The sequence below is a fragment of the Aythya marila genome (genome assembly GCF_965140915.1).
Source record: "Aythya marila genome assembly, chromosome: 13".
Lineage (NCBI taxonomy): Eukaryota > Metazoa > Chordata > Aves > Anseriformes > Anatidae > Aythya > Aythya marila.
In genome coordinates this window covers 14,375,917-14,392,154 of record NC_139054.1, presented here as the reverse complement: position 1 = coordinate 14,392,154, position 16,238 = coordinate 14,375,917, and the positions used below count along the sequence as shown (strand labels likewise).

Sequence of the window (16,238 nt, the reverse complement as noted above, 5' to 3'; positions counted from 1 at the left end):
CCCTCTCTCAGCTCCGCCGGGCCGCCAGGAGGCGCCGGGCCGGGCCCGCGCCCATCTTGTCGCCGCCATCGTCAGCGCCTCCTCCCGCTCGGGCCGCCCCTTCCGCCGCCGCCATCGCCGGGACGCCAGGCACAGCACCGCCATGGTGAGACCCCCGGCAGCTATCCGCCGCCATCCGCCGCCCCGGGACGGGACGGGGCTCCCCCGGGGGCGGCGGGGACACGGCGGGGCGGGGGGAGCCGCATCGGGCCTTCCCTCACCGCCCGCGGAATGGCGGCTCCCTCACGGCGCCCTCATAGCGCCTCACGGCCCGGCACGGCACCTCACAGCCCCCTCACGGCTCCTCAGAGCCCTCATGGCCCTTCACAGCCCCCTCACGGTCCCTCACATCCCGTCGTGGCCCCTCATGGCCCCTCACATCCCCTCGTGTCCCCTCGGCTCGTCCCGGCCCCCTCCCGCAGCACTAATGGCCGCTCTCTTGCAGTCGTCCCACAAGACGTTCAAGATCAAGCGCTTCCTCGCCAAGAAGCAGAAGCAAAACCGGCCCATCCCGCAGTGGATCCGCATGAAAACAGGCAATAAGATCAGGTAACGAGGCCGGCCCCTGTGCTCCAGGTAGCTGCACGGGCCCTAAAGCAGGCGGCCTGTGTGATGTGGGACGGCGTTGAGCGTGTCACAGCGTTCGTATGTGCAAAAGTGCAATTTCATGGGTGTGATTACCGTACAAGTATTTTAGGGGCAGATCACCGAGTTCTGTTGTCCCACTGTATTTTCTTGAGGCTGTGTGGGGCTCCTATGTCTTGTCATCCTGTAGCAGTTATTTTATTTCAGTTCTCTGTCAGTAGCTACAGATGTTATGAAGACATAAAAGTGTGAGCTGAACACATGGATGATTTATTCCAGAATTTTTGCTTTGGCAGCCACTCTGCTCCTGATGCTCCTCATCACCTTTTCCCTCTCTCCCAGCCGTCTGTCCTTCTGCATCCTCAAGAAACAGTACCTTGCACAAAGCAGGTGTTCTGGGATGGATATGGTGTGTAGGGAAGCAAAGGTCTAGTTGGGTTTAGGGATTATAAAACTGACAGTTTAAGATCCTTGACTCACTGCTGTGGAATTCGTTTTAAGGAGTTCCACTGAATTTAAGGAAGCGTGATAAGAGAATGCTGCAGAATACTAGATAAATGTGAGGTGTACGAAAGGTGGTACCTATCCAAGCCCTTTGGCTTACAAGTACTGTCTAGTCACATGCAGCCAGCTCTGTAGCTTATATGCTTCCCTGTCTAGACTTCTTAGAGGGAATAGGATTCTTTCTCACAGATTTATTTATTTATTTTTTCTAAGTAGTGAGGAGAGTGATAGTAGCAGTGGCTGCCACAGGCAGTGAGGCAGCACACCTAGGTTCTGTCCTTTCGCTTTTGTTAACTCATTTCTTTCTGGGAAAGATCAAAGTTGTGTGCCCAAACTTTGTTTTCGAGATACCGACTTAAAAAGGGTTTCTGTTTTGGCTGAATTGCAGTGCTTTGAAATACTGTATTATGGGGCAAAGCCATTAATTTTTGTCTTGTCTTCAATACCTCAGTCATCAGTTTTATTCCAAACTGTGTGCTAAAGCAGGCTGCAATTGCAGTGCTTCATTCTGTGGGAGTACTGCCATTTCCCTGCTGAGAGTAACTCTGTTAATGTTGTCTTTGGTTTTACCTACACATTGGTGAAACCGTTCATCCTTAACATGTACATCTCTTGTGGTACATAAATTAATATACAAGCCTTCTTGGAAGAATCATGGAATCACAGAGTGGTTTGGGTTGGAAGGGACCTTAAAGTCCCCCAGTTCCACCCCACTGCCATGGGCAGGGCCACCTCCCACCAGACCATGTTGCTCAAGCCCCATCCAGCCTGGCCTTGAACACTTCCGGGGTGAGGGTGTTTTCCGTATACTACTCTTCCATGGTTTGGACAAAAATAATGATTTCTGTTTTGGACTATGAATTTGCATTAACAAGGTAGCATTCATTATCATTGGACAATCAATAAACGTTTTGTCTCCAAAAGACAAGGCAGAATATTGATGTGCCAGTGCTAATGCATCTCTCTCTAGACATGTTTCTCTCTCAGAAACCCTTTCTCAGGGTTTAGATTCTGTTGCAGTAGCATCGTAATTAGTGAATGAAGAAAATAAACTGATTGAAATTTGATTAAAAACCAGTACGAAGTTGATTTTTATTGGCAGCTTGTGACTGTAGCATGTAAAAAAGATTTCTGTCCTTTACTGCTGGACTGAAAACACCTTCAGTTAGTTCACCTGGATCCTCAAGTGTGCATTTTGCTAACTTCCACTGCTTTTGTCTTAGGTACAACTCCAAAAGGAGACACTGGAGAAGGACCAAACTGGGCTTGTAAGAGAGACTGTCTCCTGGGAACTCTAATAACACTTGTCTTTCTGCGTCAGATTGATCCACCCCCACACACTGCTGGCCATCCCCTCAGTCATTCCTTCTGTAGTGTTGGACTGCCCAGTTGTTTTTGTATGAACTGGTTTGTTAGTGATTGGAACGGGAATAATCTCGAGGTGGTTGCCATCTGAAACATGAAGACCGTGTTCTATTAGTGTTCTTTCTTTCAGGCATCCTAAGTGTTGACAGTGTATGAGCTTGTTAATAAACATGGACCTGAATGACCTGGCTGAACTGATTTCATATGTATGTGGTGGGATAGCAACACAGAGAATAAAGGCAACGTTACTAGGAACATAATCGTACCTAGCGGGAGAAACCATCAGCTCTTTCCAGATAGATTGGGTCTTCTTTTCACTTACTGTAGCTCTTAGCAATGCGTACCAATTTTTGAAGAAAAGGGGTAAACATCAAAACTGATTTTAAAACTGTTAGTTTGAAGAAAATATTTTATTAGACAAATGGTAGGGAAAAAACAACAGTCCTTTGGAGACAGAGGACATCTGCGGGTTTGAAAAAGGCAGACTTTGTGATCCACAGCTTGAATGGCTGCAGTAGCTGAGGTATCAGTGTCTGATCGGTTAACACCGGAGAAAACTGGGTCACATTTTGGGTTAGTTCTAGGAAACGTCACTAAGCAAAGTAAGCAGCATTGCCAGAGTGTGCTAAAGATGTGTCTGCGTATCTCCACCGGTTTCATTTGATGGAGCTGCAAAACAAAGCGCGTTGGGAAGGTTTCTCTGGGTAAGATGGCTTCCTGCGTGAGGGTCTCCAGTTATCACCACGCTGACATGGGTGTCCACAGCGGCTGCCTCTTCACAGCTGCCACTTCCCCGATACCTCCCACGTAACCGTTTTCAGCACCTGGGGGTAGACCACAGTATAGCACAGCTAGGCCCTGCTGCTCGTTCAGGTGACAGTAGGTAACAATCTGCTGCTCGGTTTTGTTTGGAGCTCTGTTATGGCTGGATCAGGTTGGTCTTGATGCCAGCCACCGGGACGGCTGAATTAAAAAATTCTCAGCAGAGTGACAGCAAGGTGTGCTCAGAGGGCGAGTTACCAGCTATTTAGAAAAGAAAAGAGGAAAGGAATAAACTGAGCAGTTGGCTCCCCAGTGGCTGCATTTACTGCTCTCAGGTGTGGCTGCAGCAAAGCCCCTCCTGAGGCTGAGCGCTGCGAAGTGCTCCGGTGCTGTTTGGGTTCAGCCTGCCGCAGTGCCTCAGGTCCGAGGTGGCAGCTTCCTGAGGAAGTCTGCCTGCCACACCTGCGCTTTCATGTCGAAGGTAAATAAGGCTGGGTTGCAGCATATGCCAGGCGCATAAAGACGCGTACTAAATGTGCTTTGCTCAGATCTCGTGTCAGCCTCTCCCTCTTAAGTGGTGTTTCTCTGAGCACAGGAAGGCAAGGCTGGGATTTTTAACAGCTTCAGGATGCTTCGGGGTATCTCTTAGCTTCTTTTCCTGTCTGATAATAGTCTAGATAACGTCTAGTTTCTACTTTATCATCAGGGGGAAGCGGTAGGTCACTGCAACAGGAAAGAAGCAAAGAGCGTTGCCAGAGATGTTTCAAAATGCTTCAAAGTTGTTGCAGCAGATGCCCATGTACTTCTTCTATCGCGGTAAAAAACACGTTTACCCCCATGTTTGTTAAAAAATCATCTCTGTGCTCTTCTCTAAACACAAGCACATGTTTAGAAGAGGCAGCAGTGATGAGGATTGAAGCTCGGCCCTGGAGGCCTGCTAGCTGTGTTGCTGTGCCTGCACGGCCAGACAGAGCTGCCCCCAAAGTTTCTCTTTAATTGTGTCCATTAAGACCTGGCTGATGAGGGGAAAAGTAATTTTTATGGACCTGAGAACGGAAAGAGACATTTTTCTACATGGCATTTGTGGGAAAGCTTTCCTAAGCAATAGATCAAAATGTTTATTACTGCCCCCCTCCCCCCTTTCTGTCACTGCCGTGCTACTTTTATCGGCCAGAGCTGCTTGGGAAAGCAACCCCTCGTGGTGTCCTTCCCCATTTGACTGAAACTGCATTTCAAATGGGGCATTAAGGGGTAATATGAGGAAAATTCAGCACAGATTAAAATTTGGTTAAACTGAAGCTTCTGGAGAACCTTAACCAACACAAATACCTTTGAGATAATTTCTCTTGTAGCAGCTCCCTGCCCTTTCCTTCCCTATGAGACTTCTGGGGGGCGGATCAGGGATTTCATGCTAACCTTGGACCGGAACAGGGCTTCAAACCAATGACCAAAGACAAGGGAAAAAAAGCTGCCTTTAGGGGGGTTTTGGTTGGCTCTCAAAGGGAGACAAATACTAGAAATCATACAGATTGAGCAGTAGCATTTGACAGTTAAATTTTACTTGTGAATGGAGAATTCAAGTCCAGGTTTCCTGGTGGAGCATGACTAAGCTGCCGTTAGCAGTGCCAAGGAAACGGCTCCTTCAAGGTTATTCTCACTAATTCCAGTGTTTACTTTGGGACTTACTCAGAGGAGGATGTAAGGCGATGCCGTGCTCTCCCTAGCAGCACGCTGGTGTGAAGGGATGATGGCAGAGGACTAACAGATCAAAAAATGCACCCACCTGTCTTATCAACAGCACTTCGGTTACCAGACCTAAAGATTACAGGTACTTTGGCTTTGGTGCTTTTCAGAGTTTGTGCAGATTTAACAAGGTGTTAGAAGCCAGCCTGCCTTCCCCTGGCATGGATGTGGCCAGAGAACGTACAAAAGGAGCTGTGTCACCATGCTCTTTAATCTGTTAGTTAAAGCATCACAAAACCTGTGCAGATCAGGTATTAAATCCACTCCCAGAATGTCTGGTATGTCTCAGCTGCTGACCTCACTGATTAACAATCCGTCTGGACACTTGTATCTGTACATCCAGGCACTGGAGCACCACTGAGTCACCTGGAGGCCATTCTTCGTGTACCATCCACTGCTGACTGGATCATTCCTGTGTCCAAGCAGCATTTCAGAGCACAGTCTGAAGATAAATGGGGTTAGCTCAGGGTGTGTGGGACCCACAGGCTGAAGTTCCCCTGAGGGAGGTTATCTGCACATCTTTCTGCGTTGAGGTGTTGGTTCACCTGTGCAGCAAGGCCAGGGATGGGCTCAATTCCCGTGTGCACCCCTGCAGAGCCTCAGGAAGGTGCCAGAAAGAGCCCTCAGCTCCCCTCCCCTCTCCGTGAGGGCTACTGCTCTGGGAAAAGGAACAGAAACTCCCTAGCTGCAGTTTGAGAATCGCTTCTCAAATCAGGCTGCTATTTAAGGGGGCAGAAATCACCTCTGGCTGCTGAAAAAGAGGAAGAGGCAGTTGTTTTTCTGAAGATGGTTTGAAGCAGCCTTGGCCTTCCGAGAATGTGCAAAACAAGTCGAAACGAGCTGGGTAGAGCTGCGTGTGGTGAACAAAATGCTACCAAGCGAGCAGAGCCTTGGCCCTTTTCATGCAGTTAGGGGTGCACTCAGTGCTGTGCTGCTGTAGAGGTAGAAACAGAGATAATATATTGTGGACTTCATACAGCTCTGAGCCCTGAGAAACTGGCAACTCCAGCTTTTCCTTTACTGAGAACCAGCTTTATCTTCTGTAAACAAACAGCAACCCAAAGGAAACACAGGTGGCAGAGATCTTGGATGTCACAGGGAGCTAACGAGTGTTTACAGCTCAGCACTGTCTGCTTTTCCGTACCTGCCCTCCCTGCCAGCAGGGAAGCGTGAAAAAGAAAAGGGGGGGGAAGGGTTGTTTTTGAAGCACAGGTTGCTTTTCCACTGTCTGCCCAGCACCAGGTCTGTGACAATTCAGAGTATGGTTGTGAAATGTTTAATTACATTCTGCCAGTGTCTCAGTCCGGGCACCCAAGAAACAATGACGAGTCCAACCTCACAGCATCGCTGGGAGCCAAGGCAGAGCAACGGCTTCATTTTACAGATGGGAAAATCCAGTCCCCGACTCGTTGCATGACCCAGCCAAGGTCACAGAAAGAGTCTGCCAGTGACCTAGGAAGGGCAGCATGAATTTCCTCCCGCGAGCCCCCAGCACAGGACACCATGTCCCCTCCTGGACCCCCCAGGGGCATGTGCAGCCCCCGGTGCCTGTGACAGGAGGGCTGCAGCATCCCAAGCCCCCCTTGCAGCCTGGTACGGGGGAGCACACCACAGCAAGGGCGCTCCTGGATCCTCCAAAGCAGGGCAGGATGCATTTTGGAGGTGCCTGATGGCCTCCCACACCTCCCACACCCATTCAGATGGCACAGCCCCAGGAGAGCCACGGTGCCCCCATGCAGGGGCTTAATCCTGGCTTGGCTGGGACTCGGCGCACCAGCCCCGTGCCAAGTTCTCAGCTCACCACAGGCTTGTCCAGCCGCTATTCAGCGCAGGTTTCCAGGCGACAAGGCCCTGAGGCACTTCAGCGCTCATGGAAGAAGGTGAACGCCTGTTTGACAAAGCCCCAGAGGGTCGACAGGCTGCGGGGTTGCTGGGTTTTCCCCCCAGCCCCGAAATCCACACAGTCCCTCCCTGCCATGGCCTCTCCGGATGACTTACAGTTGTTGTTGGTGTTGCAAATGTGCAGCTGGGCCAAGTCCTCCTCCAAGGCCCCCGCCAGCTCCTTCAGCTCCCTGGGAGCATCCGCCCTCAGGTACTGCCAGGCCTTGCGCCCGCTGTGGTCCCTGCAGCTGGTGTCCGCCCCGTAAGCTCCCACCAGCAGCTTGATGAGCAGCTCGTGGCCCTGCAGGGCGGCCAGGTGCAAGGGGGTGAGCCCACCACTGGCGGCAGGGATGTTGACGTTGACGGGATAGCCCTTCTTCTGGGCGTGGGCGACCACCTCGATGAAGCTCTCGTGGTGGCCGTGCTTGGCGAGCCAGTGCAGGGCGGTGAAGCCCGTCACGAAGTCTTTCCTGGTCAGCAGGCTGGGCTCCAGGTCCAGCAGCCTGACGATGTTCTCCGCGTCGCCTTGGGCCACCGTCAGCAGCCACTCGTGCTCCAGAGGGTCCAAGGCCAGGGACAGCACCTCGGGGCTGTGCTCCGGAGCCTCCTGCTCCTGGTTCTGCGCCGGGGCGCTGCGCTTCGTGCTGCTCTGCAGGATTCCCTTCAGCTCCTTCCTCCGGGTGCTGCCGGGGCCCGCGGCCGCCCTGCCCCAGCTCCCGCCGGGCTCTGCCGCCTGCGGGGCCTGCGGGGCCTGCGGCCGCTCCCTGCTCCCCGCCGCGCCCGGCCACAGGTGGGACACCCGGGCCACGGCCCCGCCGGGCGGCTCCGGGCGCACGAAGCCCCGGGGGGTCCCCGCCGCCGCCGCCGCCGCCCCCCGCCGCTCCGCCGAGCCCCCGGGCTGCTCCCGCTCCCTCCGGGCCATGCCTCTGAGGGAGCGCCCGGCCCCGCACCTGCCGCCGGCACCGCGACCTTTGGCCGCGCCGCGGCGGGCACCGGGCGCCCTCCTCCGGGCACCGGCAGGCGGCGGTGGAGGATCCCGGCGCTGCCCCCCCCCGCCGGGACCATCCCCGGGGCAGCCGGGGCCGAGCCCCGCCGCCGGGAGGGGCCCGGGCGGGACCCGGGAGGGGCCGGGACTGGGGCCGCCGCCCCCCCCCCCTCCCGCCTCAGCCCGCCCCGCGCCCCCTTCAGTCCGGACCGCACCACCTGCGGCAGCCGCGGGGGGGGCCGCCCGCTCCCAGCGCCTCACGCAGCGCAGCGGCGGCGCCGGTACCGGCGGCACCGGGAGAGCCCCGCGGTGGGGAGGGCAGCGGTCGGCGAGGAGCACAGCGGGAGGCGGAGGGGCCGCGTGCGGCCGCGCTCCCCCCCCCCCCCCCCCCGTGAGGCGGCGCCGTGGGCGCGCCCGGAGCCGCCCGGCCGGGCGGGGCGGGCCGTGAGGAGGGCGCGCAGCGATGGCGGCGGCCGAGGTGGCGCGGCAGGTGGGAGCGGGAGCGGACGGGGGGCGCCGGGGGGCGCCGGGGGGGCTCGGCAGGGCTCGGCCGGGGCGGTGTGAGCCCGGGGGAGGGGGCCGCGGGGAGCGGGGCGGCCCTCGAGGGGTGCGGGGACGGGAGAGCGGCTGCGTGCGGGGAGCGGTGCTCCCGGTGTCCCCTCGGCGTCGCCGTCCTGGCGGGCAGCGCCGTGCGCGGTGACCTTGGGCTGAGGGGATCTGAGGGGACCCCCCTCGCCGAGCCCTTCATCCTCAGCCTCACCTTCATCCCCCCCGCCATCCCCATCCTCATCCTCCTCACAAACCCGTCACCCCCCCCCCGGTCCTTGTGCTGCACCCCCCCCCGGGCAGCTCCGTCCCCAAGGGACCCCGAGCCCCTCGCTGCCTCAGGGCAGAGCCTTCTGTCTGTCCGTCCCGTCCATCTGTCCTCAGAGAAACATCCAGAAGAGAAGCGGCAGGAGCCGAGCCACCTCTGTGCTCGGTACGGAGCCTCCATCACGCACCCGCGAGTGGAATCGTTTTGCTTGGGGCATGAAGGGCTCCCACAGTGCCGTAACGCAGGAATATTGCCGGGGACGGCTGCCTGCCACTCTGTCCTCCAAGCATGTTTTTTTTTCACGCGCCAAATCGTGCTGAGCGGGTAGCCACGGCCATCCCTCGCTGGTTCGTGGTGTTAGTTCCTCCTGGACACGGCCACTGCCTTGTGCGCCGTGCCAAGGTATGTGCAGTGACTCACTCGCTCCCCTGTCTTAAGGAAAATTGAGCGTTAGGCTTTCCTCGGATGATGTGCAGGGCTTCCAGACATCTGCTGGTGACCTGGAATGAATTATGCTACGGCTCGGCCTCTCTTCAGAGGCCAAAGCGAAAACTGGCCGTGTGACGGATGAGAAATTAGAAATGCCTTCACCCAGACCCGCAGCTTGTCAGCCTGGCTGCAGCCGGCGAAGTGGTCTGCTCTCACGTCCGGGTGATCCAGGGGCTCCTGGTGGTGATTTTGGGGATTTTGGAAGCTTTTGCCTGTTTGTGAACGTTGAATGGCTGAAGGATGCGATACGGCCTAAGGGAGCGGTCAGTGGTCAGGAGTTTTGGGGAGATCTCTCTCACTTTCCGTGGTGGCTGATTCAGAACTATTTATCCTGCTTCTCTGTTGTTTTTATTTTATATTCACCCTGATGATTTGTTATCAGCTGAGCAGGAAGAAGAAACACAAAGTCTATACCTTCACTTTACATCCCTGCATTGCATTTGTTTCATGGGGAATGTTTTTGCTGTCTGCTGGATAATTCCCTCATTGCATAAGGGAATTACACACATGTACAAGTGAGAACTAATTGGTACAAGCCTTGCTCTAATTTGTTGTTTAATCAGAGTCAAACACAGTCTGGGGAAGTGGATGCCACAACACCGAGGTCATGGGAAGGGATCTGACGTTGTTCTCGCTTAAATGCGGTCTGAAAAACCCTGAATTCGGGGTCTGTTTAGCTTCCCTCCGAAGGGAGCTTCCCAGGCCTCGGTGTCTGAAATGGTTCTTTCAGAGGTGTCAGAAGCATGAGATGTCAGTCAGTGTCCCAAACAGGAGCACTTCTTTAAATTAAGTGCAGAAAAAGTGTAGTACTGCAGGGTTGGGAAGCATTTTCTTGCTGTGCAGGCCTCATTTGGACGCTGGGTCCCCTGGGTTCAGAGCTGTAGGATTTTTTGTATTTTGTGCTCTGCCTGAGCACTGCCAAACAGGCTTTTTTTCTTAGCCACGGTGTCCTTTTTCATAATTCCTGTTAGTACAGGCCACCAGAAACCATCCTGAATATGGCATGTGGCAGTGAGCAGCATGCTGCTCATCTCAGAGAGGACACCCTGCTTCATCCCCACGGAGCATCAGTTGCCTCTTGGCACTCTGAGGATGTCCCAGGAGCTGTACCTGAGATGCACAAAGATAGAAATGCGAGTTCGGCAAGACTTTTCTAATCATTTTTTCATCTTGGAGAGATTCAAACACCTGGAGTCTAAATCTTGCCTGTTTTTGTAAACTAGCAGTTAATGTGCAGGTTTTTTTTTGGTTTGGGGTAATTAATTTCTCTGTATTTTCCATACTGTTGAGGTACCTCTCTGTAAGAATTACAGAGCAGGCAGCAGCGGTTCCTGTGGCATGGAGAGGCCCTCCCAAAAGGTGTGCAGATCCTCCAGAGACAGGGAAAAAAATGCAGTAACTTCTACAAGGGGCTACTCTTTACTTTTGCTCTGAAATAGCCCCGCCTGGCAATGCAGCAGGAGAGTGTGTTGCTCTTTTTGTTCTTTTAATCTTGTTTGTGGCAAACACGCTTTGCTTCCTCCCGAGCAACAACAGCCCATTCTATCCTAGGGGGGGTCACTCTGTGTGTATGGGAAAAAAAAAGGCATCTGGTGTCTTGGTGCAGTGCCAGTATTCACACTGGCTTCCCAGATACTCCCGTCTTTGTCTTCAGTCCAAGAAGATGCTAACTTTAAACCGGAGAATATGGAAGAACTCTCAGCCATCCAGCGCTCAGCGGTGCTAGCGGAAAAAACCTCCGTGTGGGCAGCACTTAAACCTCGCTTCCCTTGCTGATACCTCTTCATGCATTTTAAATTGAACCGAAACATTGTTTTTTTTCAGGGTAAACAATGGCAGCTCTTGAACGCTTTTTCAGCACAGATTGTTTTATGAGCTTAACATATTCCCCTTTGGTTTTCCACAAGGTAATGCAAATCTACATCTAATATCCAGGCAGTATGACTAACCGCCGTGTTCATATGTTGTTTATGATGGAGCTGTTTATATATAGCAGCATTCTGGATACAGAGACACCTCGTGGCATGTGGAGACTGATTACTTGCCCTGTTTCTTGGGGGATCAGGTAGAAAATGGTTCTTTTCCCTCCAGAGGCTTGGTAATTGCTGTCAACTTTCTGATGTGTGTCAACACCACATAAATAAAAAACGTCATTCTTTTAACATAGAAAATAAAGCATAATTTTTTTAATGTTTTTTTTCAACACGCCTGATCTCTCAATGCTTGGCCCTTGCAGGCTTTGGATTTTTAGCCAGTACAGCACAATATGCCTTGTGGCTGTGTACTTAACGTGAAGGTTGAGCTGCTGCGACTGAAAATCAGATTTTGCTGTATTTGTTTCCTGACCTGAAACAAATGCGAAGTGTGGTTTAACTGCGTTATAAAACCACAGGTGACTAGAAAACCAGGGTACAGGAAATGACTCGCAGGCTGAGTTTGGCGCGACAATGAATGCCTCCTCTTAGCTGAGAGGGGCTTAACTTTCACCATTTACTTTGTTCCATCTGGATCACACTTATATTTAGGGACCAGGAGAAGATTTGTTCTTAATGAGAGCCTACACGCCCGCCCACGCTTCCTGCAGAGAGTAGTGTTCAAACAATCTCTCAACAGCACAGTTTTAAGGCTGGGTGTTAAAAATACACTGGATGCTTCTCCTTCCCTGGGAAGGCTGCTGTCTGTGGGTCTCTCTCGCCTCTGCAGCCTCTTCACCAGGACCGTGCTGCTTCCTCGCCGGGGATAAAACCCCACCATGAGATATTCCAGCGCTGGGGCTTTGTAGAAGGCGGTTTAGGAGGAGAGTCGAAATGTGCTGTCACAAAATCCACGTGCCTGATGGCCTTCTGGTTCTCCCTTTCCTCTGCTCAGTTTGTGAATCGTTGGCCTCAGAGCTGTGTCCTCAGCAGGCAAAATCAAATTCTGCTGGGTGAGCAGGGCGCCCTCCTGGTTAGTGTGTCGTCTGGAGGCAAGGTGCTCAGGAGTTAATGATGAGCCATATTCGTGAACATCTTGGCAGGGAGAGTCAGACTAATACACAAAGTATGGCTAGGGGAAAACATATTTACACATCACAGGGCTGTAAATATGGTTAATGGATGAAATGTAGTTGGATCCTCGCATTTGAGGGGAAAAAAAAAAACACCAGCTCGGAGTGGTAGATGCAGTCCTTGGGGGCATTCTGCTGGCCTGAAACACTAGGGTTGTTAACAAAAGAGGAAAACCAGTATGCCCGTCCCTATAAACAAGCTTTTTGATGTATGTGGAAATGGGATCCTGAAAGAATAAGTTGAAAATTACACCCTTATAAACTGTTGCCTTGTGGTTGTAATATTTCTTGCAAGCTGCTGATGTGCTTAAAAGGCCAGAGGGGAGTTTTCTGTGTTTGGCACCAAAATGGGTTCTTAAGAGAAAAGCCTGTGATCTGCAGAGAGAAATCCCTTTCTGTGGGACTGCGGGAGGTAAGGAGGCCCTGGTGGCCAGGTGAACATCTCAGAGCCCCTCTCCATTAGCGAGCGGCTGTGCTGGGTGCGTGGCACGGAGGGAGCTGGAGCTCATCCCTCTCCCTGCTGGGGCAGGCTCTGGCCTCGCATCTTCCTTGCAGCTTCCTCCAACGATCCCTGCATCTCCCGGTGCTAACAGCTATTTTGTAGGTCTGGACAGGCTCCTGTCTGAGAGTTACATCTTTGTGACAGCAAGGAAGATATCGCTGTGCTTGGTAGCTCAAAGGCTTCATTCTCTGCTGCTTCTCTACAGCTCTCTGTGCAGAGGCTGTGTTTGGGCTGTTCAATTACTGATGTAGGTACAGTTTCCCTAATTGTTGCTAGCTCGTTTCTGTAATTGAAGTTTTAATGTGCATTGCAATAGGCGTGCAGGAGGAGGCATCGCTAATACATTCCTTTGCCCAGGGGATTCTTTTTGTTTTCGGTATGAGGTGAGACTTGAGTGTCTACATAATTTCTCAGGATAGAAACGTTTTGTCAACTCCTTGTTTCAGCAGTTGTGTTTGGGTTTGTGTTTTGCACAGTTCAATACTTTTCTGACAGGGCCACCTTCTCCTGTAGGGCAAATAGGGTGTTTGATCCATGCTCTCTGCATTTGTTGTGGAGAAGACTGATGGATGCTGATTACGTTTATCACAAGATTTACAATATATGTGCAAATCTGTGCATGGACTGTATACTTTATTCTACCTGGGAGGTCTTAAGGGCATGTAGAGATAAGTGGGTTTTGCTTGAAAATGACAGACTGTATTTTTCATTATTTCAGGGTGAAGGCTGTCGTACTGTCCCCCTTTCTGGACACGTGGGATTTGACAGTTTGCCTGACCAGCTGGTTAATAAGTCAGTTAATCATGGGTTTTGTTTCAACATCCTGTGTGTGGGTGAGTATTTCCATCTTGGGAAGCTCTTTTTGTTGAAAAGGGCTTTTCTGCAGCTGGATGTAGCTTAGAGGTAATGGAATTAACAAGGTAGCTTTGATTTGAATTTCCACTCCCCTGTTCTGCCTATTTTCAGTAACAAGATTTAGTGGTGCCCTGGGAAATCCCTGCTGGGGTTATGCAGTATGGCTTTCTACCAAGCAGTGAACCACAGAAATGAAATGCCTGGAGTCCCACGCGTTTATTATGATCTTTATTTGCCTGGTCTGTTTCAATGTTGTGTTTTTAAAAGAAAATAGGTATTCATGCCAGAGAACTCCGTTCTGAGGTCTTGTGTGATCAGACACTCAGTTATTATTATAATTATTTTAACAAAATACCAGTCATTCTCCTCTTAAAGCACTAAAAGCTATTTTTTTCTTCTCCTTTCTGTGCATGCTTGAATTAAACAGTGTCTGGCCAAGCCATAGCTGGTCATGCAGCCATCCAGGCTGCCAAGCTGCATGCATCTGAGCTGGGCCCTGGCGCTGTAGCAGGACTTGGTGTCTGTCCCGCAGTGTCTGCCCCTCTCACGGGTCTTCCCTGTGGTGAGGACAATTGTTTTGATGCACTGATGCCTCAGGGAATGGGAATTTATTGTGTGGCTGCATGGGGTAAGCCCTGTCTGCAGTGCCTGGCGTGACAGAGGGGAGAGCTGCAGCTGCTGATGGCTCCTGGGCTCTCGTCTCTGCTGGTGGTCAGCTCCGTGTCCTCACAAAGGCTGTCTGTGCTGCTCCTGAGACCCAGCACAGGGCACAGACCCGGGGTTAAGCCTGCGATGAGAGGAGCAGAGTGCGGAGAGCCCTTTTAAATGGAGCTGAGAGGAAAACTTTCCCTGACAATGGCATTCCTATGAGATGCTAAACTTTGCTGACAAGTCGAGGTCACTGTCAGGCTGAGTCAGTAGGTGATTTCCACTGTACACGAATGAGATGTGACCCAGTGAAACTCTTGTCCCCAGATCGAAGCCTTACTGTATTTCCTTTTGCACTTACTGAGCTGCTGTGTTATTTTCTGCAAGTAGGTGCAGCAGCAGATGCCTCCCTTGGTTAAGTATTCCCCATGATGTGTGGAAGGCAGTTGAATATCCCTGCTTTCCTCTTTGCACAGCAGAACAGGAATGCACTAATTGCTTGTTCTTCTGAATAACAAGGGCTCACCGAGATCGATGTGCATTAGTTGTTAATGTCAGTCTTTTATGAATGGTAACAACACAGACATGGTAAATCTTCAAATAAAGAAGCTTCATAGAAAAAATTAATAAGTTCCCTTAGAAAAAAATGTGCACATTTTTAGCTGATGAACTCAGGCTTTAACAGAGCCTCTGTTAACTTGTGGTAACAAAGTTAACCCCTTAAACATCCTGGGGAGAGAAAAGAAAAAAGGGTCTCAGAATCCATCTGTCATTTAGCCTGCTGGGTCTCACTTCTACAGCAGGAATTTGGGGTGAAAAACTGCAAGAACAGAAAATGAACGAGGATGGAGACCAACAAAACAGGATGAAGGTGAACTGATGCCACAGTCAGGCCACTAAACACGACAGAAAGACACTTCGTTACTCCCCATTTCTCAGCTGCGTGTGGAGTTTGTTGGAGGAAGAACCCAGCGGCAGTTTTACACTGCACCGTGCTGGAGCCGAGCCACCGATTCCTCCGGCTCCCAGCGGAGGAGCCAGGGAAAGCTTCAGGAGCGACTCCCAGCAGCACGTCCAGATTAGAGCAATTTTTAGCTGTTCTCATGCTGAAAGCTGTCTCCCCTCTCAGACAAGCCAAAGATAGAGTGAACGAGCAAAGCTCTCCGAAGAACTTAGGGGCTGTGGATGGTTCCTCTGCTATTTTATTCCTCAGCACAGCCATTTTCTCCCTGAAGCTGCTCTGCTAAAATGCTGGCTGTGTGCTAGTTCAGTGCAAAGGCTGGGGAAGTGTTTAATGGCTGAGCCCTTCTGTGCTGACTGCATTGCTCAGCGAGGTGGGGGAAGGAGGGAAAGAATAGGCTTTTATTTGGTAAACTTCCTCAGTTTTGGCCGGGGTAGATTATAGATGTATTAGACTAGCATCCCATTATGAGCAGGAATTTCCCCCTTCCTCCCTCCCAGGATTTGTGAGGGATTTGTCCTAAGCAGCCTAGTCAGTGAAATGAGAAACTGCTATTTTGCTGGGGAAACACCATCTTTTCTTCCCAGGGGCTCTACTGCAGCTTTGAGGACTCACAAAGAACGGTTCCTGTGTTTTTTCCTTGTGCATTCAGCAGCTCCCAAACTGGACCCAACCATTTCTGGCTTATCACTTCCCAGCACTTGGAATTGCCCTGGGCTCAGTGACAGTGGGAGTGAATTCGAGGTGTCAGCCCCAGGGGGCTGTGTTAAAGAGGCAGTAAGTCTGTGCTGGGTCCCCACACCAGTGAGCACCAGCAGCAGGGAAAGAGTGGGATGCCCACGGGTTTCCTCGTGCAGAGCTGCCCTCAGCTCTCCAGCAGGTGGCTTTCTGTGGGGTGAGGAGCTGTGGGGTGAGGAGCTGTGGTGCTGCCAGTTGCCAAACGATGGTTTTTGTGGTCACTGCTGCAACCAGCTGAGAACAGGCTTTCTTCAACCGAAAAGCCTCTGCTCTGCGGGGCAGATGGCAGCAGCATGGCTGGGAGGCCCCAGGCTCCTGAGC

The 16,238-nt window shown here is 52.0% G+C and overlaps 3 protein-coding genes across 7 annotated transcripts in view; 2 read left to right on the top strand and 1 right to left on the bottom strand.

The window, feature by feature from the left end:
* Positions 1–3: 3 nt before the first annotated feature.
* On the top strand, positions 4–2,678 carry RPL39 (ribosomal protein L39). Its single transcript, XM_082770762.1, has 3 exons — positions 4–145; positions 485–588; positions 2,352–2,678. The coding sequence occupies exons 1-3, from the start codon at positions 143–145 to the stop codon at positions 2,398–2,400; spliced, it is 156 nt and encodes a 51-aa protein (XP_082626888.1). The 5' UTR covers positions 4–142; the 3' UTR covers positions 2,401–2,678.
* A 3,305-nt stretch (positions 2,679–5,983) lies between these two features.
* SOWAHD (sosondowah ankyrin repeat domain family member D) lies at positions 5,984–8,241 on the bottom strand. The gene is made up of 2 exons (XM_082770730.1): positions 6,997–8,241; positions 5,984–6,886 (listed from the first exon to the last, which is right to left on the bottom strand). Exons 1-2 carry the CDS (start codon positions 7,799–7,801, stop codon positions 6,867–6,869), a joined length of 825 nt encoding a protein of 274 aa, XP_082626856.1. The 5' UTR covers positions 7,802–8,241; the 3' UTR covers positions 5,984–6,866.
* Positions 8,216–16,238, top strand: part of SEPTIN6 (septin 6) — a 26,454-nt gene continuing 18,431 nt past the window's right edge. For all 5 annotated transcript variants that reach the window (XM_082770727.1, XM_082770725.1, XM_082770726.1 and 2 more), the window contains exons 1-2: positions 8,216–8,354; positions 13,434–13,548. In XM_082770727.1, coding sequence (XP_082626853.1) covers positions 8,328–8,354; positions 13,434–13,548 — 142 coding nt within the window. In that variant the 5' untranslated portion in view covers positions 8,216–8,327. The remainder of the gene's footprint in view (positions 8,355–13,433; positions 13,549–16,238) is intronic.

What these genes read in the sequence shown, in the direction of transcription:
- RPL39 (XM_082770762.1), top strand. An exon ending in AAAACAGGCAATAAGATCAG is followed by an intron (nt 589 to 2,351) that starts GTAACGAGGCCG and finishes CTTTTGTCTTAG; the next exon opens with GTACAACTCCAAAAGGAGAC.
- SOWAHD (XM_082770730.1), bottom strand. Translation starts at nt 7,801, where the DNA reads ATGGCCCGGAGGGAGCGGGAGCAGCCCGGGGGCTCGGCGGAGCGGCGG. An exon ending in TTGCAACACCAACAACAACT is followed by an intron (nt 6,887 to 6,996) that starts GTAAGTCATCCG and finishes TTTGTCAAACAG; the next exon opens with GCGTTCACCTTCTTCCATGA.